Source organism: Petaurus breviceps, unplaced genomic scaffold (genome assembly GCF_028583685.1).
Source record: "Petaurus breviceps papuanus isolate PSGF00001 unplaced genomic scaffold, PetGlider_PUasm1.0 118, whole genome shotgun sequence".
In the NCBI taxonomy this organism is placed as follows: domain Eukaryota; kingdom Metazoa; phylum Chordata; class Mammalia; order Diprotodontia; family Petauridae; genus Petaurus; species Petaurus breviceps.
The window spans coordinates 14,012,488-14,039,902 of record NW_027185616.1 but is presented as its reverse complement, the minus strand read 5'-3'; the positions used below and the strand labels follow the sequence as shown (position 1 = coordinate 14,039,902).

Below are 27,415 nucleotides of genomic sequence, written 5' to 3'. Positions count from 1 at the left end.
AAGTGGATTTCTACCTCATAGAGTTGTTTTGAGAACGAAAAAATTTTCATAGTAACTTCCAGTCAGAAATTTAAGAATAATTGTGTAAAGTGCTCTGCAAATCTTTTTAAATTTTTTTTTGCAGGGGGAAAGCGGGGCAATTGAGGTTAAGTCACTTGCCCAAGGTCACGGTGTCCGAGGCCGAATTCGAATTCAAGCCCTCCTGACTCCTTTCAATCTTAAAGCACTGCATAGCTGCCAGTTTCTCCATCTGCCTATACATAATCTGCCCCTGGCACTGCTCTCTCACGTCGGTGATCACCCCGGGGCTGGGTGTTTCCGAGACCTCCTCTTGCGGGACCTTAGCCCCGGCCCTCCCATACGTCAAACACTGGTAAGCACAGCAAGCACACTCCGCACCAACCAACCAAACCAAGCAGCTTCCGCTACACGCGACCCAAGGGCAGCTTTCCAGGGCCAGAGGCCCCGCCCACAGCGCCACCTAATTGGCCCCTAGGGCCGATGCGTCTGCGTAGATTCACGAATTCTTCGCTCTACCGGACGTGACGTCATGGAGGCTGGGGACTCCGCGGGCCGAGGCCGCGGAAGGGCGGGGCGGCGTGCCGCGCAGGCGCGCTGCCAATCCCCGGGCCGGCCTTTCTTTTCTTACCTCTCGGGCGGCCGTTGGAAAATGGCTACAGTCGCGGAGCTCAAAGCAGGTAGCAGAGGAGTGGGCGCGCAGCGCGGGCAGTTCAGTCTGGGACGCCGCCGGAGCAGGGAGGGAGGCGGCCGGGCGGGCGGCGGGAGCGGTCAGCCGGGCTGGGGCTCGGAGTGTTTTCCCGTTTGGCCTTTCCTGGTATTTTTAATCCGCGTCAGATGGATGGCAAGGACTTTGCCTTATTTTCCTACATTTTGTATGTCCGGCGCTTAATAAATGATTGATTACTGATTAATTGGTCGGTCAGTCCACGCGTATTGAGCTCCGAAGTGTTGACATTTTCTCCAGTAAATTATAATTTTTTTAAGCAGTCGGGGTTAAGTAACTTGCTCAAGGTTACACGGCCAGGTGTTTCCGGGGGGTGCTTCCAGTAGATTATTTTACGGAAAGATGGGGGGCAGCCGCGCCGGGAATACAAAAAGAGGCCGAAGACACGGAACCTGCGCGGAATCCTCGAGACCCCGGGGGGACGGGCACGTGGGCCCCAAACTTGTCTTTTTGGAGGGGGGAATTTGGGGGTAAATGACTTGGCCAAGACTTCTGACCCCAGGGCCGGGGCTCTGTTCACCAAACATTTCTGCAGTCCCTAAACGGTGTTCACAGATCCCCCCAGCATTCATTCACAGAACTCATCCCCCCAACTTTTTCTGACAATCTACCCCATGCCCACTAGTGGACGTGGAGTGGGGCCCGGGCCAACGACTTGTGCACTGATACTGATGCAGACCCGAGAGGCGGCTGTAATAATAGCTCGCGCCCTGTAGCACCTGAAGGTTTGCAAAAAGGGCAAGATGTCCACCTTCAGCAGGAAGCCTTGGTTCTGGTGCCTTCCCTGCCTCGGGCATATAGGGTTTACTTTGTGCAGGCTTGCTTGTTGTCTCCATTAGAAGGCAAGCACTCTGAGAGGAAGGACTGTCTTCTGCCTCTGTGTTCATGGTTTAATAGTGTTGAGCGCGTAATAGATGTTTAGTGATGGTTTTAAAAGGTACAGCAATCTGAAGCAAAAAACCTTTAATAGTTTAAATGGTAACCATCGTAGAGAGGCTTAGAGAAACCTAAGGAATTGTACAGTCACTTGACAAGTGCACAAGCAAATGCTTGTGCAAAAGTTGAGCTCTCACTATCTGCCAGGCATTGTTCAAAGTGGCTGGATTTGAATTTAGGTCTTCCTGAACTCTCCGGTCCAGCTCTGTATCTACAGGACTATCTAGCTACTTAAGTCTGCCCAGGCCCTTGAGAAGTTAAAGGGATTTGCCTCTGACCGTAGAGCTTGAACATACCAGGAGCAGGGTTTGAACACAGGTTGGGCAGTTAGGTGGCTGTGGGATAGGGCGTAGGCCTTGGAGTTAGGAGAACCTGAGTTCAAATCCAGCCTCAGACACTTACTAGCAGTGTGACCCCTGGCAGATTACCTAACCCTGTTTGCCTCAATTCCTCATCTGTAAAATGAGTTGGAGAAGGAAATGGCAAACCACTCCAGCATCTTTTCCAAGAAAAGTCCAAAAGGGATCATGGAGAGTCAAGACAACTGAAAAAGACTAAACAACAAAATTAGTAACTTTGGAAATTTTGTTCTCTGTCCTTTATGCCCTGATGTGGCTAATACTTGTAGTAATAATAACAGCACCTCACATTTTGTAGTGTTTTGTCTGTATGTGGATGTTTTCCCTTGCAATTGATGTTATGGAAATTGGGGAGGGTAAAAGGTGGGAAGGGTTCAGGAGACCTGAATTCTTATTTAGGCTCTGCTACTACTGTGTTTCCCCGATAATAAGACACTGTCTTATTTTTTTTGGACAGAAAAACACCAGAGGGCTTATTTTAATGAACATTGACAGCAATTTTAATAAACAGGTAAATGTGAACAAAAAAATGTACCTTTATTCAATAAGCAAATCACTGGGGAAGAACAGGATGACACGCTCACTGCTGCAGCTCTGATTGGATGCAGCTCGGAGCGGAGCGGGTCATGTGTTTCACGAGGTGGGGGGGATGGTGCATACAGAGGGTACCGTAATGTAGTGTGTAGTGCAGGGGATCTCCTTCACTACAGTAGCAATCTCAATAGGGCTTATTTTAGAAGAATCTTACACAGTAAGGGGAGGGCTTATTTTCGGGATAGGTCTTATTATCGGGGAAACACGGGTAAGTACTTGTGTGACCTTAGATACTGACTTTCACCTCTCTAGGCCTGAGAGTTTGACAAGATGATGTCTGTGACTCCTTCCAACTCTTAGATCCCATAAATTTATACCGTGTTTCCCCGATAATAAGACCTGTTCCGAAAATAAGCCCTCCCCTTACTGTGTAAGATTCCTCGAAAATAAGCCCTATTGAGCCCCCTCCCCCCTTCCCCGTGAAACGCACCCTGCTGTCCGAGCTGCATCCAATCAGAGCTGCAGCAGTGAGCGTGTCATCCTGTTCTTCCCCAGTGATTTGCTGATTGAATAAAGGTACATTTTTTTGTTCACATTTACCTGTTTATTAAAATTGCTGTCAATGTTCATTAAAATAAGCCCTCCCCTGAAAATAAGCCCTCTGGTGTTTTTCTGTCCAAAAAAATTTAATAAGACAGTGTCTTATTATCGGGGAAACACGGTAATTTGATCTCTCGCTAGAGTAAGAGTTCTCCATGTCTTGCATTTTTTTTTCAGCATTTCTGTGATAACTGAATGACATGCATAGATGAAGGAGAAATAAAATATAGCATAGGTACTCTGTAAATACTTGTTAATAATATTTTCATAGGCTGCTGGGGTTTCAGCTATACTTACATATACAGATAATTGAGGGATTTATCATCATGTACAAAAGAGGTCATGTAAAAGGCAGATGCTTCACTGCTTCAATAACCATAGGGAATATTTGGATTTGCCAAACTTTACAGGAAAATTTCTGAGTGTGTCCATGCTTTCAAGTATTTCCTGCTTCCCATCTTCCCCAGTCCCCAGATGTTTTGGTTTATTAACTAAAGTAGACAAAAATGGTGCCATATGGTGTTAAAATGTTTTATTTCTATACATTTTATGAGTTAACATTGGAAAATGACTGACAGAACTAAAAAATAGTAGGGAGAACTGGAGTTGGTACCCTTAAACTGTTAATCTGCTAAGTAGATGGAAATGGGGAGGTGGGTTAATGTTGGGTCCAGAGATCATTGACATTGTTTAGAAGAAGCTCCAAGGGGCAGCTTGGTGGTGAAGTGAATAGAGCACCAGCCCTGGAGTCAGGAGGACCTCAGTTCAAATCCGGCCTCAGACACTCAACAGAAAAACTAGCTGTGTGACCTTGGGCAAGTCACTTAACCCCAATTTCCCTACCTTCCCCTCTCCAAAAAAAAAAAGTAAAAAAAGAAGAAGCTCCAAGACTTACTTAGTACGAGGCCATCATTCATTGCTTTGTTGGTTGTGCTTTAAAATTCATTTTCTTTGGTCTGTGCCCCAAGTTGCCCCATAACAGTAAACAAGAGTGATTAATGATTTCACTTTCAGTTCTTGCACTAAAATGTTATATCTTATTTAATAGTTTTAAAGGATACGCTGGAAAAAAGGGGTGTCCTGGGACACTTGAGAGCGAAGATCAGAGCTGAAGTTTTTAATGCACTAGATGATCAAGGTGAAAAACCTCCACACCTGTCTCATGAAAATCTCCTAATTAATGAACTAATTCGGGAGTATTTGGAATTCAACAAATATAAGTATTCAGCATCTGTCCTTACAGCTGGTAAGTGTGGATTGTTTTTGTTAAATGAATCATTCTAGATACTGGAGACTTGAAATAGTCTGTTGATCTTCTTAAGCCTAACCAAGATCTCATAACTTTTGCCAGCTTGCTAGAAAACAACTTGATATATGAAGTACCATTTTTAAAAAATTATTTCTTTTTAATACTTTTTAAGTTTTGATTTCCAAGTTCTCTCCCTCCCACCTCTGAGAAGGCAAGCAAATTGATCTCAGTTATACTTGTGAAATCATGCAAAACATTTCCATGTTAGCCATATGGCCAAAGAAAGCGAGGAAATTATGTTTCTGTTTCTACTCAGGTCATCAGTTTTCTCTCTGAAGGTGGATAGAATTTTTTCTCCATGAGTCCTTTGGAATTGTTTTGGATCATTGTACTGATCAGAGTAACCAAGTCTTTAACAGTTGGTCATCTTGACAACATTGCTGTTGCTGTAAACAGTGATCACCTGGCTCTTCTTGCTTCACTTTGCAAATGAAACTCTTTTAAGCCTGTATGTTTTCCTTTTTGTTGACCAGTCAAATGCTTGGTTTTTAATTTCTGGAAAAGTCTTATTCTTGTGATAATTAGGTATTTTCCAATTCAATTTAGGTAATTTAATCCTTTGTTTAGTATCCCTGTTATTAGTGTAGATATTCTTAGTTTCAAATAGAGCTAGAATTCCCTGTCAGGATTAACTGACTTCATAATATAGAACTTTAAAGATAAAAACATTATTAGAATGTACTGAATGTTAATTTTATATTATAGTACAGGTCCTGCAAAGCTAGAAAATTTTCAGCCAAAGACAAGTCTGGCTAAATTTTGGAAGGTTAATTATCAGCAAATTTTTAACTCTTCTCAAAGACCAGGTCTGAAATGGATTGTAAACTTTATAGGTGAAAGAAATAATACACATAAAAAAATTTCACATTGTTGAAATATAGTACAAATTATTTTTAAATTTCTTATGTAATTCAAAATTTGATCCAGGCATCTTTCTCTACTTTTCTCATTTCTGCTACACCAAGTAGGTAGTATATTTTGAAGCTCTCACATATTTTTTTTTTTTGAATTTTTTTTTTTAAAGCAATTGGGGTTAAGTAACTTGCTCAAGGTTACACAGCCAGGTGTTTCTGGGTGGGTGCTAAGTGTCTGAGCCCAGGATTCGATCTCCAGGTCTTCTCAACACTGGAGCCGGTGCTCTTACTCGCTGTGCTACCTGGCCGCCCCGCTCTCACATATTATACTAAATTTTTCCATTAATTCTTTTGATTTACTGACATATATGTAGAAATAAGATTTCCAAAACCCTGGCAAGTAGAAATAGCATGACCATCTTCACATTTGAGAGATCAGAGTGAAGCAAAATTTTTAATGAGAAAAGGCCGCACATAAAATACATCATTTTAAGGGGAAGGAGGACATGCTATTACATATTCTGTGATTATTTGTACCTGTGTTTAGACAGATTGCCTTCATCTTTTATTAGCTTTAAATATTTTTGAACATTAACTGCATTCTAAGCTAGTGAAGGAATGAAATGAAGAAACTAGAAAATTAAAGGAGCTTAATGAACTTGATGGACAGCTAGGGGGTACAGTGGATAGAGAGCCAGACTCAGAGTCAGGAAGACGTGAGTTCAAATGTGGCCTCAGACACTCATTAGCTGTGTGACCCCCTCTTTGCTTCAGTTTCCTCATCTGTAAAATGATCTGGAGAAGGAAATGGCAAACCACTCCAGTATCTTTGCTCAAAAAACCTCCTATGGGGTAAGGAAGAGTCAGACACCTAAAAAAACAATGAGCTTGAAGTTAAGGCTTAGGTTTAGTGACTTTTTATGGTTATGGTTCAAGGCCATTCAGCACCTTAGAATAGTACTCTTCAGAGATAAAAGGGTATGCACCTATTGGGGCAAGGACTTTGTCATTCTTTATACTGTTGAATCTGTTCCTTAAAGAATAGTCAGTCTCGCTGATAGAGTGGGCTTTGATGCCACTTTTTCTACTCATCTGATTTTGAAGGAAGTGTTTAACTATTTTAACACTACCCATTGATGAAAATATTGTCTACCTGGCATTGGTGGCTTTTTCTGTTATATTTAACCTTGGAGAAAATGCAACATGTTGTAATGTCAGTAAAGTTGTATACTCTTAAAGTTTAGCTGTGTTTCACATGTGTCTTTTAAAAATATTTTTGAAACGATACCAATTAGCCTCCAGATCTGATTTCTGATCTCTTTTGTTGATCATCATCTTAGAAAATTAAATTAATTATATGGTATAGGGTGTTTACTTCCATAACTTCATGAAACATAAAAATGCAACTCTTTGCAGGATTATATTCGTGTTTTATGGTACCTGAGGATTTCATAAAAATAGTCTTTACTTTTTCAGAATCTGGTCAACCAGTAATGCCATTGGAGAGACAATTTCTCATTAAGGAATTAAATATATATGAAGACTCGAATGCAAAAACAGTGTAAGAAGTTACTTTTTTAAAGTTTTCCTTTTTTTGTTTTCTTCTTCCACATCTGTAATAAGCAGGCAGTTTCCTAATGTTTGTTTCAGCTAGCAATTGAAGTTAGTCTATAAACCAAGGTTTGTGAATGTAGTATAATGCCAAAAGAAGGCAACTTCCCAGGTTCAAAATACCAGCATAGGTGCTCTCTATTTTATTCAGTGACAAACCAAGAACAGAGAAGATCAAAACATGACATCATTCAAAATACAGCATTTACTAAGTGTGATTAAATAATCTCCAAGTACTACCCCACCCCAGGACCTTCCAATCATTCAATCAATTACAAAGTCCCTGTTCTAAAGACTTCTCCACCCCTAGGCTATACCTTAATTAAGTCCACCACAAAGCCCCTCTTCTCAAATGGAGATTAGTTTCCAAACATAAGGTCAAAAGTTCCCCACCCCTGGATCACAATTGAATCTACCCCAGAGTTACATCAAGTTTAAACACAGCACTTAATACCCAAATGGAGGTCTTTTCTTCATCTTGACAGGAGGCAAGTTCTCAGCAATCTTAGTTCCTGGGGAGACAAGGTTTAGCAAGGCCATAAGATACATTGCTAGTCCCTTCATGAATTTATCCTCTGTCTGTAGAACAGTCCTAGAACCCCTGAACACATTAGCAAAGCCCTCTCCCAGGATTTCTGTAAACATACAACAAGAAAATCCTTCTTCAGGGCTTCTGAACCAACAGAAAGGCTCCCAGACCCCTGCAACAACAGCACTGTCCTTCACCAGTGGACAGTATTCATTCTGTCTGCAGGACAGTCTCCAGACCCCTGCAACAACAGCACTGTCCCTCACCAGTGGACAGTATTCACTCTCTGTCTGCAGGACAGTCTCAGGGCTTCTTAGCGAACAGCCAGGTTCCAGGACTTCTTCAACAAAAGGACTGTCTTTCACCAGTGGACAAATCTGGCAAAACAACATCAAAACAGACAGACAAAGTACCAGCAAAACAGCCATGTCTCCTCAGTCCTTGGCAGCTCAGGGGGCAGGTCTCAAAAGTCCAGGGCAATTCAAAGTGGCCACCAGCAATTCTCTTAGTCTCTCTCTCTCCACGAGGTGCTGCTTCCAAAAAGATCTTCCGTCTCTCTAGTGTCTCTCCAAATCTACCTCACCAGCTCCTCCCAGTTCAGGACTTTCTTTTCACATCAACAAGCCCATCCCACAGGTGGGATTAACAAGCTCTGGGTTTTAACACAATCAATTTGAAAACCAAGCCAATACAGGGGAATCTTTAATTGCCATTACTATCACAGTGAAGTGGACAGTTTTGGGCTCTTGTGGCAGACCAGATTTTCTTGAAAGGTGGTTTGCAAAGCCAGATATTTTTTCAAATGCTTTCTTAGGTCTGATCCAATAAACCCTAGCTAAAATTCTTGGGACCGTTGAGTGGTTGCCTGGTGTAGCTGCCAACACAGGTTCTTAGATCAGCTTTGTTAAAGGAAAGCAAGTGAAAATGGGTTAACAAGCTTACTTTAATCAGTCAAATATGTATCTAGTCAAATATTTACCTAGTTCAGGGGAAAAAGGTCAGCACCCTGACCTTCAGAGTATACAGACAGAATTATCAAGACAGAGAAACAGATCAAGTAGACAGTTTCCAAACTGTCCAACCATTACATCCATACAAAATTAACATCTGGGCTTTTCAAAGCCAGGGGGGGCTCTCAACAATAGCTTCCCAGAGTCTCATCTGATCAAATCACACAACACTCCTCAAAGTGAGCCCCAAAGTAAAGCCTCACATCAGGGCTTATATAGCCTTCTCCTGGCTCAGAGAATGTAACAACCTTATTGACTTGCTGGCCAATCAAAAAGTATCTACTGAAAAACAAGCCTCCCACCCCAGGCTCCAGGTGCACTTTAGCCTAGGGGCAGGGAAGATCTTTAAATTTACATTCCCATTACACCTGGAGAAAAACTCTTGAGTTTAGAGACTGTATCTTATTGTTTATATCTGCTACAATAGATAACCTAGCACAGTTTTTTTTTTTTTTTGCATATGATAGGCACAAAGTAAATATTTATAGCTGAACAAATGAAGAAAGAACATTTGGAAAAACAATATGAAGAAAATTACTGAATTACTATGTTTTCTTGACCAGAAATGAAGTCCTTTGGTTAACTCATTTATTCATAAATTTTCAGGGGGTTTTCTCTTAGCCTTTCTTCAATTCATGTGCCAAGTAGATGAGGCTTTAGAGTTCAGTGCTATTTAAGTATTTCATGACTAATGGCATAATGCCATGTTATTTTACTTCATTGCTTAGCTGTAGGTACTGACATCTCAGATTTAGTACTGTTTCTTTGCTTTAAAAAAAACTTTCTAGTTTTATTTTAATTGTTTCATATTGTGGGAGATATTGGAAGCAAGTAAAGTATAATTTTAATTAAGTGTTGTGTTTATTTTTTATATTTTAGGCCTAGAATTATTTTAAAAATTAAAAGTGACTGCTATGTGTAACATCTGAGGTAATAGATATTTCAAGAATTTATCTAGGGGGCTATGTTTAATAAAAGGTGAAAACTTTGAAAGCTTTTTTTCTAGAAAGCATATAATAGAATCACTAAAGTTTAACACCTTAAATGAATTGTAAATAATTAAAATTTTTTAGGTTTTAGTTTTTAGTTTTAGATCAAAAATAAACAAAAAATATCCCATTTATTGAGTCCATACTTTTAAAGTTAAATTGCTTTTTGGTATATCTGATTAGGCAAAAAAACAAAATTTTCAGACCTACGGTATGGGAAAGAAGATTTGAAATAATTAAAAAAAATTTTCCCAAACTAGCACAATTGGTATAAAATCATTTTTCCTTTTGAATCAGTTAATTTAGAATGGTATCATATAATCAGAGCTAGAAGGGACCTTTGGAGCCATCTGGTACAGGGATTCTTAAAACCTTTTATGTTTCATGTTTTATTTTATTTATTAGTTATTTATTATTCACATTTTATGTTTCTCTTTAGCATTGGTTTCTAGTGAAACCAATGGACCCCTTCTTGGAATAAGTTTTTTAAATTTATAAAATATGAAATATTACAAAGGATGCTAATTATTTTGAAATACAAACATCAAAATATATTTTTATAAGATATACAGGCACTGGGGTATAGAAATCCATCTTGCCCTACTAGAAAGTTAGAGGAGGTATGGGGAAGGATATAAGAGAGAGCAGATTGGGGGAAGGGGTATTCAGTAGGCTTGCTGTGTTGGGGTGGGGGGTGGGGGAAAGACGGGGAGAAAATTTCTAACTCAAAATCTTGTGGAAATTAATGTTTAAAACTAAAAATAAATTTGAAAAAATAGCAAAAAATATATTTTTAAAAAGTTCATGAACTATTTAACCTCTGATCTAGTATAACATCCCCTTCTCTCCCCCCCCCCCCCCCCCCCCCATTTTATAGATGAGGAACCTGAGATGCAGAAGATGAAGTTACTTGCCCAAGGTTACCTAGTTAGTAAATTGCAGAGCTGGTAGAACGCAAGTTCTTTTTCTATCTTCCCCCCTCCAAAAAGCATGTTAATCTGATTGTATTTTAATGACATTTTAATCTGATTTGGGCCGTCCTAGATAATTGTTATGGGCCATATACAGTTTGGATCTATATATCCCCAACAAATTCAACATTTGGTTGAAGACCTATTGATATGGGTAAAACCTTATCTGATAATATAGCCCATTTTAATTTTAGTTAGCTCCAATTGTTAGGAAGTATAATACGTAATAATAATGTAAAATATCCAATTAATCCTAGCTCTGCTCTTTGAGACCAAACAAGATGAGTCTAATTCTTCTTCAATGAATCTTTCAATTAATTAAAGACAGTTACCATATTTTTAGCAAGGCCTCTTTTTCCTCAGACTAAGCATCCTTAGTTACATCAGTCCTACATATGACATTCTGTTAAGTCCCTCTATCATCCAGGTTGCCCTCCTTTAAATATTCCTGCCTGTCAGTGTCCTTCTAAGATGGCACCCCAAACTGGACACAATTCCAAATGGGGTTTTCCTTACTCTGGACATTTTACTTTTGAACTATAACCTAAAATTGCATTTGTTTCTGTATCACACCATTGACTCATTTTGTACTTGCAAATTCTTTTCACATGAACTACGGTTGCTTTGTTTTTTTAATTTTAATTTATTTATTTACTTTTAGTTTACAACATTCAGCTCCTCAGTCCCTTGATTTTCAAATTTTCTCCCTCTATGGTGGCATGCAGTCAAATATAGGCTCTACAAATACCTTCACATTAAACATTAGTCAAGTTGTAAAGAAGGATTATAACCAATAGAGTAAACAACGAGAAAGAAAAAACAAAACAAAAGAGAGAGAGCAAGTGGTTTGCTTCAAGCTGCTTCCAGACTGTAGCTCTTTCTCTGGAAGTGGCTGTCCCTTTCCATCATGAGTCTTCTGGAGTTGTCCTATAGCCTTGCCTTGCTGAGAGCAGCCCGGCCTGTCCCAGTTAGTCGTCACACATACATTGTGTCTGAAGTTGTGTACAAAGTTGTGGTTCTCTTCTCCTCACTCAGCAGTCACATGAACTACTTTCTGGCTGTTTCTCATGTATCCTATTCTTGTGCAATGGAGTTTTTAAACCCAAATTTAGGACTTTACATTTATCTCACAAATCTTTCCTTGTTACTTTCAGCCCATTGTTGCTGTCTCTAGGGTTTTTTGGATCCTCTCAAATAGAAACATTTGTATGTGACGTGATAGGAGACCACTAGAGTTTTAAGTAGGGAGAAACGCAGCCTTTAGGAATATGTGCCTTTAGGAATATGACTTTAGCAGGTATGTGGAGTATGAATTGGAGAGAGCAGACTTGAGGCAGGCAGGGAAACAATCATGAAGCTATTTCAGTAGCCCTGGCTAGAGATCGCAAGTGTTTGAAATAAAATGGAGGCCAAGACTCTGCAAATGCTTGTTTGTGTGTGAGGTAAGGGAGAATGAGCAGTTAAAATGGCTCCAAGGTTGTAAACCCAGGTTCCTGGGGGTATGCTGATATCCTTGACTGGAACTGGGAAGTTTGGAAGGAGTGGTTGGGAGTTAGGGAGGGGGTGTCAGAGAATGAGCTCTGTTTTGGACTTGGTTGGTTTGAGATGCCTACAGGATGTCCTGTTTTAAGTATCCAAAGGCAATTGGTAAGATGGAATTGGAATTTAGGATGGAGACTAGAACTAGATGTAGGAGTCATTAGGTAGAGATGATAAATCTGTGGGAACTGATGAACCCACTAAGAAAGAGAAAGTAGGAGGGCCTAGGATAAAGCTTTGGTGTTCCAGGGGTGTATTATGAATGATGATCTGGCAAAGAAAACCAGGAAAGGAGAAAGAAGAGAAGGTAATGCCATAAGAACCCAGGAAGAAGAGTATCCAGAGGAAGAGCGCCAGAGGCATGATTTGGCCTTTAGGTGTGTGACCTTGAGTTGTTATGCATCCCCAGTAGCCCTTTGTTTTCTTATCTTTAACATGAAGTAGTTGAATTTAGATGGTCTCTAAGGCCCCCTCAAGCTCTTACATTACATAGTTGTTGATGATGTGTGTAGTAAAATGATACCAACTATCTTGAATTTAAGAGAAGTATTAGCAGTTGTTATTTATGTCAGAAAATGTTTTATAAGATTTTTATGGCCCTTCTTTTTCCCCAGAAATTACCTTTTTCAAAATGAATGTTGATTTTTATTTTAATACTTTATCTGTTGTGTTTACTTATTTTATTTTCTTTCTATTGTAGACCCCTTTTATATGGAATTATAGCTCATTTCTTACATGCGAATAAAGATGGCATCCAAACCACTTTCATAAAAGGATCTTCACTGCAGCTTCCAAGATGAAATTTTGGCAGGCAGTCCAATTAAAAAAAACATGAAATGTGTGTAAGTTTAAAAAAAAAATTCTTTTAACTGGAATTGAATGTTAATTTCTGTTTTGTTAGTGTTACATAATTTTTTCCTTGGAATATTTCATTGTGGACATAATTTTATTTAATTTTGTACCAAATCTTGTTGTACCGTGGCATTAATTTATACCTCCTAGCCTCAAAATGCTATACTGAGGGAATCCCAGGGAGAAAGTGATCATGAACAAAATTCTGAGATTCAAATTGATCTTTCTTCCTAGAAATAAGAATTCCTGATGAAAGTTGCAGACTGAATCCTAGTACACTTCAGAGAATCATAGAATTTTAAAGTTGAAAGGCACCTCTGTAAGCCATATAACCTAACCCAGAAAGAAATCTCTTGCAACTACCTGACAAGTGGTATCCAGCCTCTGCTTGAAAACACCCAAATGGAGGATGGGGGTGGGGCATAAGGAGAAAAGTGAGTAATCCCCTGCATCTCAGCACCACCTATTCCACTCATGGATGACATTTTACTCATCAGGCCTAAATTTGCCTCTGCATTTCCCACCAATCAGCATTCCTGGTTCTGTCATATGTTGCCAAACAAAGCAAGTCCCATCCCTCTTCCACTGACAATACTTCAGATACTTGAAGATAGCTATCAGGTCTCTTCAGGCTAAACATCCCCTCTTCTTTCTGTTGATCCTCATATGACATGGACTCAAAACCCCTTACTATTCTGGTTGCCTTTTCTCTTGGATTTCCTCCAAGATAATTTATCACTGTCATCGCTAAATATGCCAGAAGTAATTTTTTTTTCTAAGCAGGTGGGGTTAAGTAACTTGCTCAAGGTGACAGGCCAGTTTTTTTGTGTGGCTGTTAAGTATCTGAGGCCAGAACCAATGCCGGGTCCTCCCAACTCCAGGGCCGGCACTCTTGCTCACTGTGCCACCTGGCCACCCTGCCAGAAGTATTCTTACTGGGACAGAGCACAGCAGTGCCCTCACCTCTTTATTCCTGGAAGCTAAACCTCTCTTCATGTCGAACAAGATTGTATTAGCATTTTTAGCTGCCATAGCACTGCCGTATCACATTGAACAAGCTATTGGAAAAGGAGTATATTTTATCATAGAGGAAATTTTCAATTTTAAATGCAAGTTCAATTGTATGAACCTTTTATATTATTTTATGAACCTTTTATATTATTTTTTGACATCATAAATTCCATACCAATTAACAGAAATCTAACTGTGTATATATATAAAAGGTATAGAAGCAACAAACTTAGGTTTTCTTTCCCTTTGGGGTGACATGAGGTGAGGAGGGTTCTTTAGAATTCCTCAAAAGCCATTAAGTTGTTTGGCTTTTTTGTTGTTGTTTTTAAGGCAGACTGCCATTTAACCATGCCTTCCTTATTTGTACGTGGTAATTTTTTAAACACAAGTACAAGATTTTATATTTATTTATCCTATTGAATTGCATCTTAATAGATTTAGCCCCAGGATTCTAATCTGTCCATTTTGGGGGGATCCTGTTTGTCATCCAGGTATTCCTCCTAATTTTGTGTCATCTGCAAATTTGATGAGCTTTTATTTATGCCTTTACCCACTCATCTATAGTGCCAGGCACAGATCTCTGTGACACTCCAGTGGGATTCTCCTGCCAAATTGACATTGAGTCACTTAATAACTACTCTTTTTTGTCTGACTACTCACTTAGTTGTAAATCTATAGCTCATAGATCTCCCATCTTTTCCATAAGAAGACTATGAGATACTTTATCAAATGTTTTGTTCAAATCTAATTAAACTATATAACACTTGCTGATGTGCTTTTTAAATAATAGGCTCTTAAAAATAAAGAAAATAAAATTAGTTTGACATGACTTATTGATAAACCTATGCTGATTTTTTGTAATGAAGCCTGCCTTTTCTGGGTGTTCACTAGCTGTCTCTTTAATCCATTAAAGAATTTTTTTTTTTAAAGAATTTTCTTAGGAATTAATAAAAATTAGCTTTTTTGCTCTCTATCCCCTTCATGTAAAGATAAGGGAAGAAGATGCTGATTAAGTAAATATGAATGGACCACCCTTTCCAGGGAATATGGTGGGAGATGGGTTCTAACATAACTAATTGGACAGCATTTATTGATAAATGTTCCCATTTCATTTCAAAGCTTTCCCTTTTTCAGTGATCTTTCAATTTTTCTAACAAGGGGAAAAGCTTTAATTAGATGTTAGTCTGTCTTTCATACTTTTTTAAGACCTTGGGGCTTCTGATTATGTACAGTCAAGGAAAGCTATTTGTCTACCTTTTAAATATTATGCCCCCAAACTGGAACTTAGGGTAGCAAGAGAAAGTTGAATCCATGTTTGGCTTAGAGCAAGTGTTGAATATTCACAATCCCACCTAAATTTCTCATACTGCTTATATGACTTTGAGCAACCACTTAGATAAGTTATTATTATCATTTGAGTTTTCATAAACATTCACCTGCTGGCCTTGTTGATATTTACACTAATGCTGTAAATTCACATTTAAATATGACTAAACAAAATGGAACCACCTTAACCAACTTTGGTTCATCTCTGGGTTATAAGTCATTTTCCTATGAAGAGTGTAGTGGGTTTTCCTGGTCATTTTTCAAGAAAAACATTCTTTTGAGAAACATTTTTTCTGGTATCAGGTATACTCGTAAATATTTAATGTTGTTGGCTATAGAATACGTTTTGTTAATTAGATAAATCACTATCAAGAAAATTGAACTTCGTACACTATTAAATCCGGTAGTGATTTATGAAGAAAGAACACTAATCATAGGATTTAGAACTAGAAAGAACTTTAGGGATCATCTAGCCCAACCCCCTTTATTTTACAGATAAGAATATTTGACAACTAGAGGGTTTAAATGACTTGCCTATAATCACACAGAAAGCAGAGTCAGAATTTGAACCCAGATCCTCTGACTCCAAATCTTTGCCCTTTCTGATATCCTACCTTGCCTTTGAAGTTGTTGTTCATTCCTGTCCTCTCTTTTACTAATTAAGTATTTGGACACTTATGTATCATAGAACATTGATTGTGATCTTTTCTTCCAAATTAGCATAGGTATTAGAGTGTAAAGTATAATTCAGAATATGTTTTGCTTGGTCATCAGAGATACTTCTAAGTAGCTATGCCCTTTTTGTACAAATGCCTGGAAAAGTATGTGACTTTCTTCCCTCTCTCATTTTCTCCAAAAGCATGATTTACCAATAATACTTTATTTCATGATCTTCATTCTATATTTTTTTTTTGCGATTTTTGGAGGGCAATTGGGGTTAACTGACTTGCCCAAGGTCACACAGCTAGTTTTTGTGTTAAGTGTCTGAGGCTGGATCTGAACCCAGGTCCTCCTGACTCCAGGGCCGGTGCTCTACTCACTGCGCCACCCAGCCACCCCAATCGGTCAGTTCTTTATCTAGATATGGAAAGTATTTTCCTTCATGGGTCCTTTGTACTTGTCTTGGATCATTGAGTGGCTGAGAAGAGCTGAGTCATTCATAGCTGATCATCACACAGTGTTGCTTATACTATGTACCATGTTTTCCTGGTTCTGCTCATTTCACTTTGCATCAGACCATACAAGTCTTTCCAGGTTTTTCTGAAATAGGCCTGTTCTTTATTTCTTGTTGCACAATAGTATTCCCTTCAGCCATTCGACAGTTGATGGGAAATTCCCCTCAATTTCCAAGTCTTTGTCACCACAAAAAGGGCTGCTGTAAATATTTTTGTACATGTAAATCCTTTTCCCTTGTTTGTGATCTCCTTGGAATACAGACCTAGTAGTGATAAAGCTGAATCAAAGGGTATGCAGTTTGGTTGACATTTGGGCATAGTTCCAAATTGCTCTCCAGAATGGCTGAATCAGTTCACAACTCTACCAACAGTTCATTAGTGGACCAGTGATCCCAGATCCTCTCCAACATTTATCATTTTCCTTTTTTGTTAGTCAATCTGATAGGTTTGAAGTGGTATCTCAGAGTTTTAATATACATTTCTCTAATCAAAAGTGATTTAGAGCACTTCTTCATATGCCTATAGATAGCTTTGATTTCTTCATCACAAAACTGCCTGTTCCTGTCCTTTGACCATTTATCAATTGGGAAATGGCTTGTATTCTTATAAATTTGAATAAATTCCCTCTATATTTGAGAAATTCAGCCTTTATCAGAGATACTTGCTGTAAAGATTGTTTGCCAGCTTTCTGCTTTCCTTTTCATCTTGGTTGCACTGGTTTTGTTTGTACAAAAGCCTTTTAATTTAATATACTCAAAATTATCTATTTTACATTTTGTAAGGTCCTCTATCTCTTGTTTGATTTTGATTACTTCGCTCTCCCTGCCCCTCCCCCAATCTGATAGGTAGACTGTTCCTTACTCTTCATATTTCCTTATGGTGTCACCCTTTATGTCTAAATCATGTACTCATTTTTACCTTATCTTCACAAAACTTGCTTTTAGAATTGGGAAATTCCTTTATGATAAATTACGCCATTTTTTATAACTTTAAAGTTTACGTTTATTTCTATTAATTTTTCTCATTCTCCCACCAAAAATGAGCACTTCTTATTTGTTTAGTGTCTTTATTTTATTGTTATTCAAGATTCATTGCATTCCAAGATGCCTTTCAGTAAAATTGTTTACCTACATCTCTGCAGCCTAATTTTCTTTGAAAGCTCTTTGTTAACTACTGTTAGTCCACCCTTAACTCTTTACATTTTACCACTATTAAAATATTCACACTTTGTATTTGTCATTAGAAGTGGATAAAATATTCCTTATTACTATAAGAATTCTCTCTTTTTTAGTTTTAAGTCATAGTTGTCGTATATTCTTTACTTCCAGGAAACTTTTAAGTGATTTTTACTCATACTCTACTATTCTCAGTGAATATACAAAGTCATTTTTAAGGTTAATAGTGTGAGAACTACCAGGTAAATTCTCCTCCTACCACAAGAGGGTGCTCTGGAAGCAGAAATTTTTTAAACAAGAAGAATCTTTTTCAATGAGAAGCTGGCATTAGAGAATGCTGATTAAAAATGCTGTCACGTAAAACTTATTAGATTTCTGTTTCTTTAATAGAATGTAAAGTGATTGCAGTTCTCTTAATCTAGATTTACTTGCCAAGTATAGTCTTTTTACTTTAAAATGAGCAGTTTACTCCTCCTCTTCCTTACCATCACCAACCATCATCTTGCTCCTGCCGCTGCTGCCTCTCCCTCCATTTCCTTGGAGCAGACCATCCTGGTGCCTCTTTTGTGAATTGTGAAGCGGCAACTGAGGAGACCCCTGGACTCACCATGGCTGATGAAAAGCTGGAGGAAGGGGTCAAGACTGAAAACAGCAACCACATTAATTTGAAGATAGCAGGGCAAGAAGGTTCGGTGGTGCAATTTAAGATTAAGAGGCACACACCACTTAGTAAACTAATGAAAGCCTATTGTGAACGATAGGGTTTGTTCATGAGGCAGATCAGATTCCAATTTGATGGGCAGGCAGTCAACGAAACAGACACACCTGTGCAGTTGGAAATGGAGGATGGAGATGCAGTTGATGTGTTCCAGCAGCAGACAGGAGGTGCTTAGTAAAGAGAGAATCCACAAGTCTACTGCAGAATTGTGCTCCCAAGGAAAACAGTACATTCACATCTTGACTACAGTATAGTTTTCTTTCTTTGATTCCTTTCCCCCATTCCTTTATTGTATATAAAGTAACTGGTGTATATGTGCAGGCATAATGTGTTGTTAACTAACTGGCCAATAGTATGTTTCGATCAACATCAAATGGAGATGGGGAGGGGAAAAAAACTGGTTCTGTGAAAATAGCCCTTTTCTCCATTGGTGGCATGCTCATTCAACTTTCATCTTTATATTCCATAAGTTATCTCACTGTTTAACAACAACAACAAAAAAAATCCTCTCATACCTTGTTTGATTGGACAATTTCAATGTCTTTTATTGTAAAACAGAGGACAATTTTCTAACTTTTTTGTATGTAGCTCTTACATGTAGGGCAATCTCTCTCTCCCAGTAGGCATAAATTACTATGAAGAAATTGATCCTAGATAGTTTTCCTTTCAAGTCAAACATCTTGTTTAAATAAACTTCTTGTTTAAAATTTTTAAAAAATGAGTAGTTTAAAATTGTGATAATGTAAATTCCTACTACTCTTTAATAGTATATGGGAAAATCATGTTTAAAAATGTAATTATCAATAGGAGGAAGCAATCCTTTTCTTTTTGTGCCAAACTATACAAAGTTCTCATTCTTAAAAACTTGAAAAGGTCTACAATTTCATTAATGTGGTTACTCATCCCACAGTTACTTATCATAACTTCTCGTCTTCGTTAGTCATTTCCTGATTTGCTACAGCCACAAACTTCATCTCCTAGTGCCCAATCTTCTGATAATAAACCCATCCATAACTAGACTGATCCTTGAGCAATTATCTGGTTGCTAGACACTTTTGAGATTAACATTACATATCAGAGTTAGGGATCCAAACTCATAGCCTTCAAGAGTCACTGACCTTCATTCGATGAGGTGGTATCGGAAAAGGGAAGAAGAAATTTTGGTAATAGTAAAATTTATTTAGAACTGACTTGGCCAATTTTGATTCTGTATAATTGTTAATTTTATATATGTTTTAAATTTCAGATGCTCATTTAGAAAAGTGGAAGTTAACGGGCACTAATTCAGAAGATCATCATGTTTCTCAAGCTGTGAAGAAATAGCTTTCATTTGGTGCATAAATATACATCTTTTAATTTCTATATGTTTATATTAAATTGCTATTTATTATGATATAACTATATAAATAATGTGTATTATTTAGAAATGTTAGTTTTTGGAACATATTTAGCTATGTCATGTTTTTCTACATTTGTGATTTTGTTTTTAGGCAGTATTTCAGAAGACTCCAAACTAGTGGAAAGTAAAAATGCTTTCATTTACCATAAAATTCACCTCTTTGCCTTCCTTGTCCCTACTGGGAAATAGGGCTGAACATAGCTGTGTGTTTTTCAACATACTTTCATTTCGCCGTATTTCTTTGTCCAACAAAAATTAGCAAAACTACTTCAAAATACCTACATTTACATATATAAATATATAGGGAGAAAAATTAAAAGACAAAGGTTATTTGAAAAATAGATGATTTTCCAAGAAGCTGCTTTTCCAGCTTTTAATAAAAGTTTTGAAAATTGCCATAGAATATGAATTTTTAATTTGTCAGCAATCTTTTACCTTAGAAAAGTTTATGCTTTTTTTGGAAGGGCTAATTTTGAGGTTGGACAAAGAACTAGCTCTTTAAATTTCCACTAAGTGAAACAAAAGGCCCACTTTGTAGTATGGACATGTGAAATTGCAGGCATGAAGGGACAGGCTTTGGGTTAAAATGCCAGAATGTGTCTACCTGTTAAAAAGATGGTATTGTTTAGCTTTTATAGAGTCCTCAATTGTATAGTTAGAGGATGAAATATGAAAGTGTCTACCCCATACTCATATCTGGGAATCTTCCTTAAAATTTATTTTGGCTTCAAAATAGGAAATATTATGAAGTTTTACAAAGTTAACTCCTCTAAAATTTGCTTTCTCCCACATTCATTAGTTACATGTATAATGTGGAGTTAACATTTTCCCAGTTATTATGGAATGTATCTGATTGCTACAAAGTATGGTGCCTTACTAGCAGTTGTTACATGCAATGTAATAAAATAAAATTTTGAAAGTTTATCTGTAGAGAAATTTTATAGTAAGTGGAAACCCTTGTTTCTTAATGTTAAGGGGCTAGTTCAAACAAGACTCCTTCATTTTGGGATTAACAGATCAAAAGTGTTACCAGAATGCAAAAGATTTTAAAGTACTACCATTAACCATAATCTTATAAGTCATCAGATTTTAAAAAGTCTAATGTATAGTTAAGAATGTAAGTACAATTGATTGAATAAAACCATATAAAGATGCAAGAGAACTATTTACTAATTTAAAATGAAATTTGTACTATGTGATTACAATTATGAGTTCCATTGTATTGTGTGTGGGAGTATAAATGTTTGAATTCTTCCCAGAAGATTAACTTCAGGCTTCAAGGCAGTGAACATTGAATTTACCTCAGGAATTGCAATCATGTAGGACCAGATTCAATCAAAATCGAGTACTGTAATTTCGGATACAAATGTTAGAACATCAAAATGGAAGTGAAATAGAATTGTGTCACATATAGACCCTAGTGCTTTCAGATAATGTTTTGTAACAATTTTTATACTATGATGATTTTGTGTCTTTAAATAAATGGGGTTAAAGCACCATTTTGTGTAGCCTTTGTTTAAAAGAACATTTGGGTTACTGTTCTGGCATATTTTGGAATAACTGAATTAGATTTTGGCTATATTTTCATTCCAGAATCCCCTTAAGTGCAGTTATTGTATGATTATATGGAATAATTTAGAAAACCAGCTTTTTTTCCCCTAACTCTTTAGGTGAATTTCTGTTTACCTTAATCATGGCTACTAAAGTCACTTGCTGTGTTGAGGAGAGTTGGCACCAAGCATAGTATTTTATTTAAATGAAGTTCTGTTTTTAGAATAGAGAAATAGCTAAGACACTAAAAGGAAGTCTTCACCTAGAGGGAAGAGATGGTAACTGTACAGATGTTAAGTTGTGAAGATGTGAAGACATGTTAAGTCTGTTTAATCAGCTCACTGTAGCCATTAAAACTTTTTAGTAATAAAGCATTGGTAGTTTTTAGTGGGCACTTAAGATATTTTATCAGTCCTGAAAATAATTGGGAAGAAAATTGATTACAAAGGATACCTAAAAGGGAATACAGAAAAAGTAAAGACCAAACACTTTGGGAAGATGGAGAATGAACTGGTGTCCAAGATGGGGTTTTAGGATTATGAAAAGCTGAAATCGGATAAATCAACAGGTTTGGGACCTACTTGTAAGAGATGTGTTTATTTATACATTGCTTTTATGGTTGTGGAACATTTGAAGTACTTTTTGATTTTAAAATAGGGCATAAATAAAGCAGTAATTTCTAACTACTTTTTAAACAGTCAATAAGCTAGTATTAGGTCACTTCTTAGGTGTTGTCACCCTGTTGTCAATTGGTTTTGTGTCGTATCTCCTTTGTCTTGTTGATTGTTAAAATTAAAGTGGTTTTAAGCTAATTTTGTCAGGATTTCGTGATATGATGTTTGGAGATAATCTGGATTGCTATATTAGGGTGAGTCATTTATTAAGTAAACATGGAATAATAGGTCTAAAACTGGAAGAGATGTTAAAGGTCATCAAGTCTAGTCCCATCCTTTTTTTATAGTTGAGAAAATAGGCCCAGGGGCGTTAAGTGACTTGCCCAAAAGCATTTACTCAACAGTATTAACAATACGGAAGTGCTAGGGATTTACTGCAGATTGAACAGGAGCACTTTTGAAAGCAGGATTTCTGGCTCGTTCAGCATATGTCATTCATAAAGAGCCCAGAATACTCCTTTGCATCTTTTAGGATAGAGGGATCTGAGTGCTGATAACTTTTTTTTCTCAATTACATGTAAATTTTAACATTCATTTAAAAAAATTTTTTTTGAGTTTTAAAAACAAATGTTAAAAATTGTTTTTTACATGCAAGCAGGATAGAAATCCACCTGTCCCTAAAGGGGGGATGAGGGAGGATATAAGAGAGCAGATTGGGGGAAGGGATATTCAGTAGGCTCGCTATCTAGTGATGGGGGGTACGGGAGAGATGGGGAGAAAATTTGTAACTCAAACTCTTGTGGAAATGAATATTGAAAAGTAAAACAAATAAAATTTGAGTTCCAAATCCCCTTCCTCCCTCCTTGAGAAGGCAAGCAATTTGGTAAAACATACATGTGCAGTCATGGAAAACATTTCCACATTAGCCACTTAGAAAAGGAGAGCCCCTCTCCCCACCCCACCCCCCGAGAAAAAACCACAAGAAAATAAAGTAAAAAAAGGACACTTCAACTTGAAGTCAGATTCCATCAGCTCTTTCTCTGCAGATGAGTAGCATTTTTCATGATAAGTCCTTCAGAAGTGTCTTGGATCATTGTATTACTGAGAATAACAGTTTTTTTGCAGTTGGTCATCATACAATATTGTGGTTATTGTGTACGATGTTCTGTGTCTGCTCACTTCCCTTTGCATCAGTTCATGTAAGTCCAGGTTTTTCTGAAAGCATCCTGCTCGTCATTTCTTATAATACAGTAGTATTGCATCACAATCATATGCCACAACTTACTCAGCCATTCCCCAATGGATGGGCATCTCCTCAATTTCCAATTCTTTGCCACCACAAAAAGAACTGTTATAAATATTTGGTGTCTTTGGAGGACAGAACTAGTAGTGGTATTGCTGGGTGGGTATGCAGTTTCATAACCCTTTGGGCATCGTTCCGAAATGCTCTCCAGAATGGCTGGAGCAATTCACAGCTATACTAACAGGGTGCATTAGTGTCCCAATTTTTGCACCCCCTCTAATATTTGTCATTTTCTTTTTCTGTCATGACCAACTTGATAGGTGAGAGGGTGGCGCTTCAGAGTTGTTTTCTCCAATAGTGATTTAGAGCATTTTAAAATATGGCTATAGAGAGCTTTGATTTCTTCTGGAAACTGCTTGTTCATATCCTTTGACCATTTATCAATTGGGGAATGACATGTATTCTTATAAATTTGACTCAATTCTGTATATATTTAAGAAATTAGCCCTTTATCAGAGAAACTTACTGTAAAAACTTCCCCCCTTTTTAATCTTGGCTGCATTGGTTTTGTTTGTGCAAAACCTTTTAAATTTAATATAATCAAAATTACCATTTTATATCCCACCATGCTTTCTGTCTCTTATTTGGTCATAAAATTTTCCTTTATCTATAATCTGACAGGTAACATTTTCCATGCTTCCCTAATTTGCTTATGATATTACCCTTTATATCTAAATCAGGAACCCATTTTGACCTTATCTTGGTATACAGTATGAGATGTTGGTCTATACTTAGTTTCTGCCAAATTGCTTTCCAGTTTTCCTATCAATTTTGTCAAATAGTGAGTTCTTCCCCAAAAGTTGGCTCTTCGGGTTTGTCAAAGATTAGATTACTGTGGTCATTTGTTACTGTATATTGTGTAACCTAATCTAGTCCACTGATTCAACACATTTCAGAGCTAGTACCAGATTGGATGATTCACGCTTTATAATACGGTTTGAGATCTGGTATAGCTAGACCACCTTCCTTCATATTTAAAAAAAAATCAGTTCCCTTGATATCTTGACCTTTTGTTCTTAAGACTGGATGAATTTTATAATTTTTTTGGGAGGGGTAATTAGTATGGCACTGAATAAGTAAATTATTTTAGGTAGAATTGTAATTTTTATTATGTTGGCTCAGCCTACCCATGAGCAATTAATATTTCTCCAATTGTTTAGATCTGATTTTGTATGAAAGTGCTTTGTAATTGAATTCATATAGTTCTTGGGTTTGTCATGGCAAGTAGACTTCCAAGTATTTTATATTGCCTGCAATTATTTTAAAAGGAATTTCTCTTTCTATTTATTCCTGCTGGAGTTTGGTAGCAACATAAAGAAATACTGATTATTTATGTGGGTTAATTTTATAGGCTGCAACTTTGTAGAAATTATTTACGCTGGTTTTTTAGTTGATTCTCTAGGATTCTCTAATTATACCATTTTGTCATCTGCAAAGAATGATAGCTTTGTTTCCTCATTACCTACGCTAATTCCTTCCATTTCTTTTTCTTCTCTTATTGCTATAGCTAGCATTTCTAGGACAATATGCTTTAATTTAGTCATCATTGGTAATGAATTCACCTTTTTCATTTTCAATGCTGAAATTTGGTTGTTTTTTTTTTTAATCAAATTAACCAATGGTTTATTGATTGGTTGTTTCATAAAACCAGTTCCTAGTTTTAATTATTAGTTCAAGGGACTTCTTTTAATTTTATTAATCTCTCCTTTGATTTTTCAGAATTTCCAATTTGATGCTTAATTAGGGATTTTCAATTTGTTCTTTTTCTAAATTTTAGTTGCATTGATCTACTCTTTTTCAATTTTATCATTGTGTTTTATATATATATTTTCCCCTAAGAACTGCTTTGGCTGCATCTCATGAATTTTGGTATGTTGCCTCATTGTTGTCATTCTCTTTTATAAAATTATTTATTGTTGGGGTGGCTAGGTGGTGCAGTGAGTAAGAGCACCGGCCCTGGAGTGAGGAGGACCCGGGATCGGGATTGGTTCCAGCCTCAGATACTTAACACCCACACAAAAAAACTGGCCATGTAACCTTGGGCAAGTTACTTAACCCCAATTGCTTTAAAAAAAAATTATTGTTTCTATGATTTGTTCTTTGATCCACTTATTCCTTAGGATTAAATTATTTAGTTTCCAATGAATTTTTAACTTATGTTTCCATGCCCTTTATTGAATATAATTTTTATTGAATTATGGTCTGAAAAGGGTGCACTTAATATTTTTGCTTTTCTGCATTTAGTTGTGAGCTTCTTATGCCTTAATCATGGTCAATTTTTGTCAAGTTGCCATGTACAGCTGAAAAAAGGTATATTCCTTTCTATTCCCATTCAGTTTTCTTCAGAGGCTTATCATATCTAACTTTTCTGAAATTCTATTCAGCTCCTTAACTTCTTTCTTGCTTATTTTATGGTTAGTTTTTATCTAGTTCTGAGAGGGGAAAGTTGAGGTCCTTCACTATTGTAGTTTTGCTACTTCCCCCTGTAACTCTTTTAACTTTTCTTTTAAGAATTTAGTTGCTACACCATTTCATTCATACATGTTTAGTATTGATATCACTTCATTGTCTATGGTACCTTTTAATAAATTATAACTTCCCCTGTTTATCTCTTTTAATTAGATCTATTTTTGTCTTTGCTTTGTCTGAGATCATGATTGCTACCACTGCTTTTTTTTTTACCTTAGCTTCAGCAAAATAGATTCAGCTCCAACCCCTTTGTGTGTCCCTGTGTTTCAAGTGTGTTTCTTGTAAACAACATATTGTTAGATTCTGGTTTCTAATCCATTCTGCTATCCACTTCTATTTTTTGGGTCATTTATCCCATTCATATTCACAGGTACGGTGACTGTGTATTTCCTTCCATCCTATTTTTTCCTATTTTATCCTTTTCTTTCTTTTTACCTTGTCCTTCCTCAAAAGTCTGTTTTGCTTATTACCACATCCTCCCTTAATCTGCCCTCCCTTCTATCACCCCTCTCTGTTCTCTTATCCCCTTCCCCACTACTTCTCTGTAGGTAAGATTTCTTTTTCTTTTTTTTTAAGCAATTGGGGTTAAGTAACTTGCTCAAGGTTACACGGCCAGTTATTTCTGGGTGTGGTGCTGAGTATCTGAGCCCAGATTTGATCCCCAGGTCATCCCAACACTGGGTCCGGTGTTCTCACTCGCTGTGCTACCTGGCCCCCTTGGTAAGATAGATTTCTATATCCAGCAGAATATGTGTGTTATTCCCTCTTTGAGCCAATTTTGATGAGAGTAAGGTTCAAGTATTATTTGCCACTATTCCCATCTTCCCCTCCACTGTAAAAGCTCTTCCTTGCACACCTCTTTTATGAGAAATAATTTCCCCCATTTTTCCTATCCCTCACTCCTTCTCTTATGGAATCCCTTTTTCCCACCCCTTAATTAAAAAAAAAAAATCATCCCATTGTAGTCAATTTAGACCTGTGCCCTCCATCTGTGTATACTCCTTATAACTGCCTTTATGATGATAAAGTTCTTAAGAGTTAACAAGTATTATCTTTCCATATAGGCTTGTAAACAGTTTGACCTTATTGAATCCCTTATGATTTCACTTTCCTGTTTACCTTTTTATGCTTCTCTTGAGTCTTGTATTTGAAAATCAGATTTTCTATTCAGTTTTGGTCTTTTCATCAGGAATGTTGAAAAGTCTTCTATTTCATTAAATATCTATTTTGTTTCCATTGAAGGATTATGCTCAATTTTATTTGGCAAGTTATTCTTTGTTGTAATCTTAGCTATTTTGCCTTTCATAATATCACATTCCACGTCCCCTTCTCCTTTAATGTGAAATCTGCTCAATCTTGCATAACCCTGTCTGTGGCTTCATGACATTTGAATTGTTTCTTTTTAGCTACTTGCAATATTTTGTTCCTGACCTGGGTGATTATATGGTTGGTGTATTTTTTCAATTTCTACTTTACCTTCTGGTTCTAGGATATCAGCGCAGTTTTCCTTGATAATTTCTTGAAAGATGTTGTCTGGGCTCTCTTTCTTTTTTTTTTTAATCATGACTTTTAGGTAGTCCAAAATTTCTTAAATTATTTTTCCTCAATCTGTTTTCTAGTTCAGTTGTTTTTCTGGTGAGATATTTCACATTTTCTTTTTTTCTTTTTTAAATTCTTGGTGTCTCATAGAGTTAGCTTCCACTTGCCCAATTCCAATTATTAAGAAATTATTTTCTTCAGTAAGCTTTTATACTTCTTTTCCCATTTAGCCAGTTCTACTTTTTAAAGATTTTCCTTCAGTGGTTTTTTTTTTTTTTTCCCCTTATACCAAATTGT

General features: G+C 37.0%; 1 protein-coding gene across 6 annotated transcripts; it reads left to right on the top strand.

Moving 5' to 3' along the window:
- Nucleotides 1-551: 551 nt before the first annotated feature.
- On the top strand, nt 552-21,141 carry CEP20 (centrosomal protein 20). Of its 6 annotated transcripts, none has more exons than XR_011168052.1 (6): nt 552-698; nt 4,223-4,420; nt 6,814-6,898; nt 12,687-12,824; nt 13,073-13,272; nt 19,490-21,141. XR_011168052.1 is itself a non-coding variant. In XM_069086527.1 (5 exons), exons 1-4 carry the CDS (start codon nt 671-673, stop codon nt 12,784-12,786), a joined length of 411 nt encoding a protein of 136 aa, XP_068942628.1. In that variant the 5' UTR covers nt 552-670; the 3' UTR covers nt 12,787-12,824; nt 19,490-21,141. The 6 variants fall into 6 exon arrangements, 3 of the variants coding, with proteins under 3 accessions (XP_068942628.1, XP_068942618.1, XP_068942646.1); XR_011168051.1 differs by having other exon boundaries at nt 12,687-12,828; XM_069086527.1 differs by lacking the exon at nt 13,073-13,272.
- Nucleotides 21,142-27,415: the final 6,274 nt, after the last annotated feature.

Excerpts from the sequence above, each read along its gene's own strand:
- CEP20 (XM_069086527.1), top strand. The coding sequence starts at position 671 with ATGGCTACAGTCGCGGAGCTCAAAGCAG. Across the intron at positions 699-4,222 it reads AGTCGCGGAGCTCAAAGCAG|TTTTAAAGGATACGCTGGAA; the intron begins GTAGCAGAGGAG and ends CTTATTTAATAG. Across the intron at positions 4,421-6,813 it reads AGCATCTGTCCTTACAGCTG|AATCTGGTCAACCAGTAATG; the intron begins GTAAGTGTGGAT and ends TTACTTTTTCAG.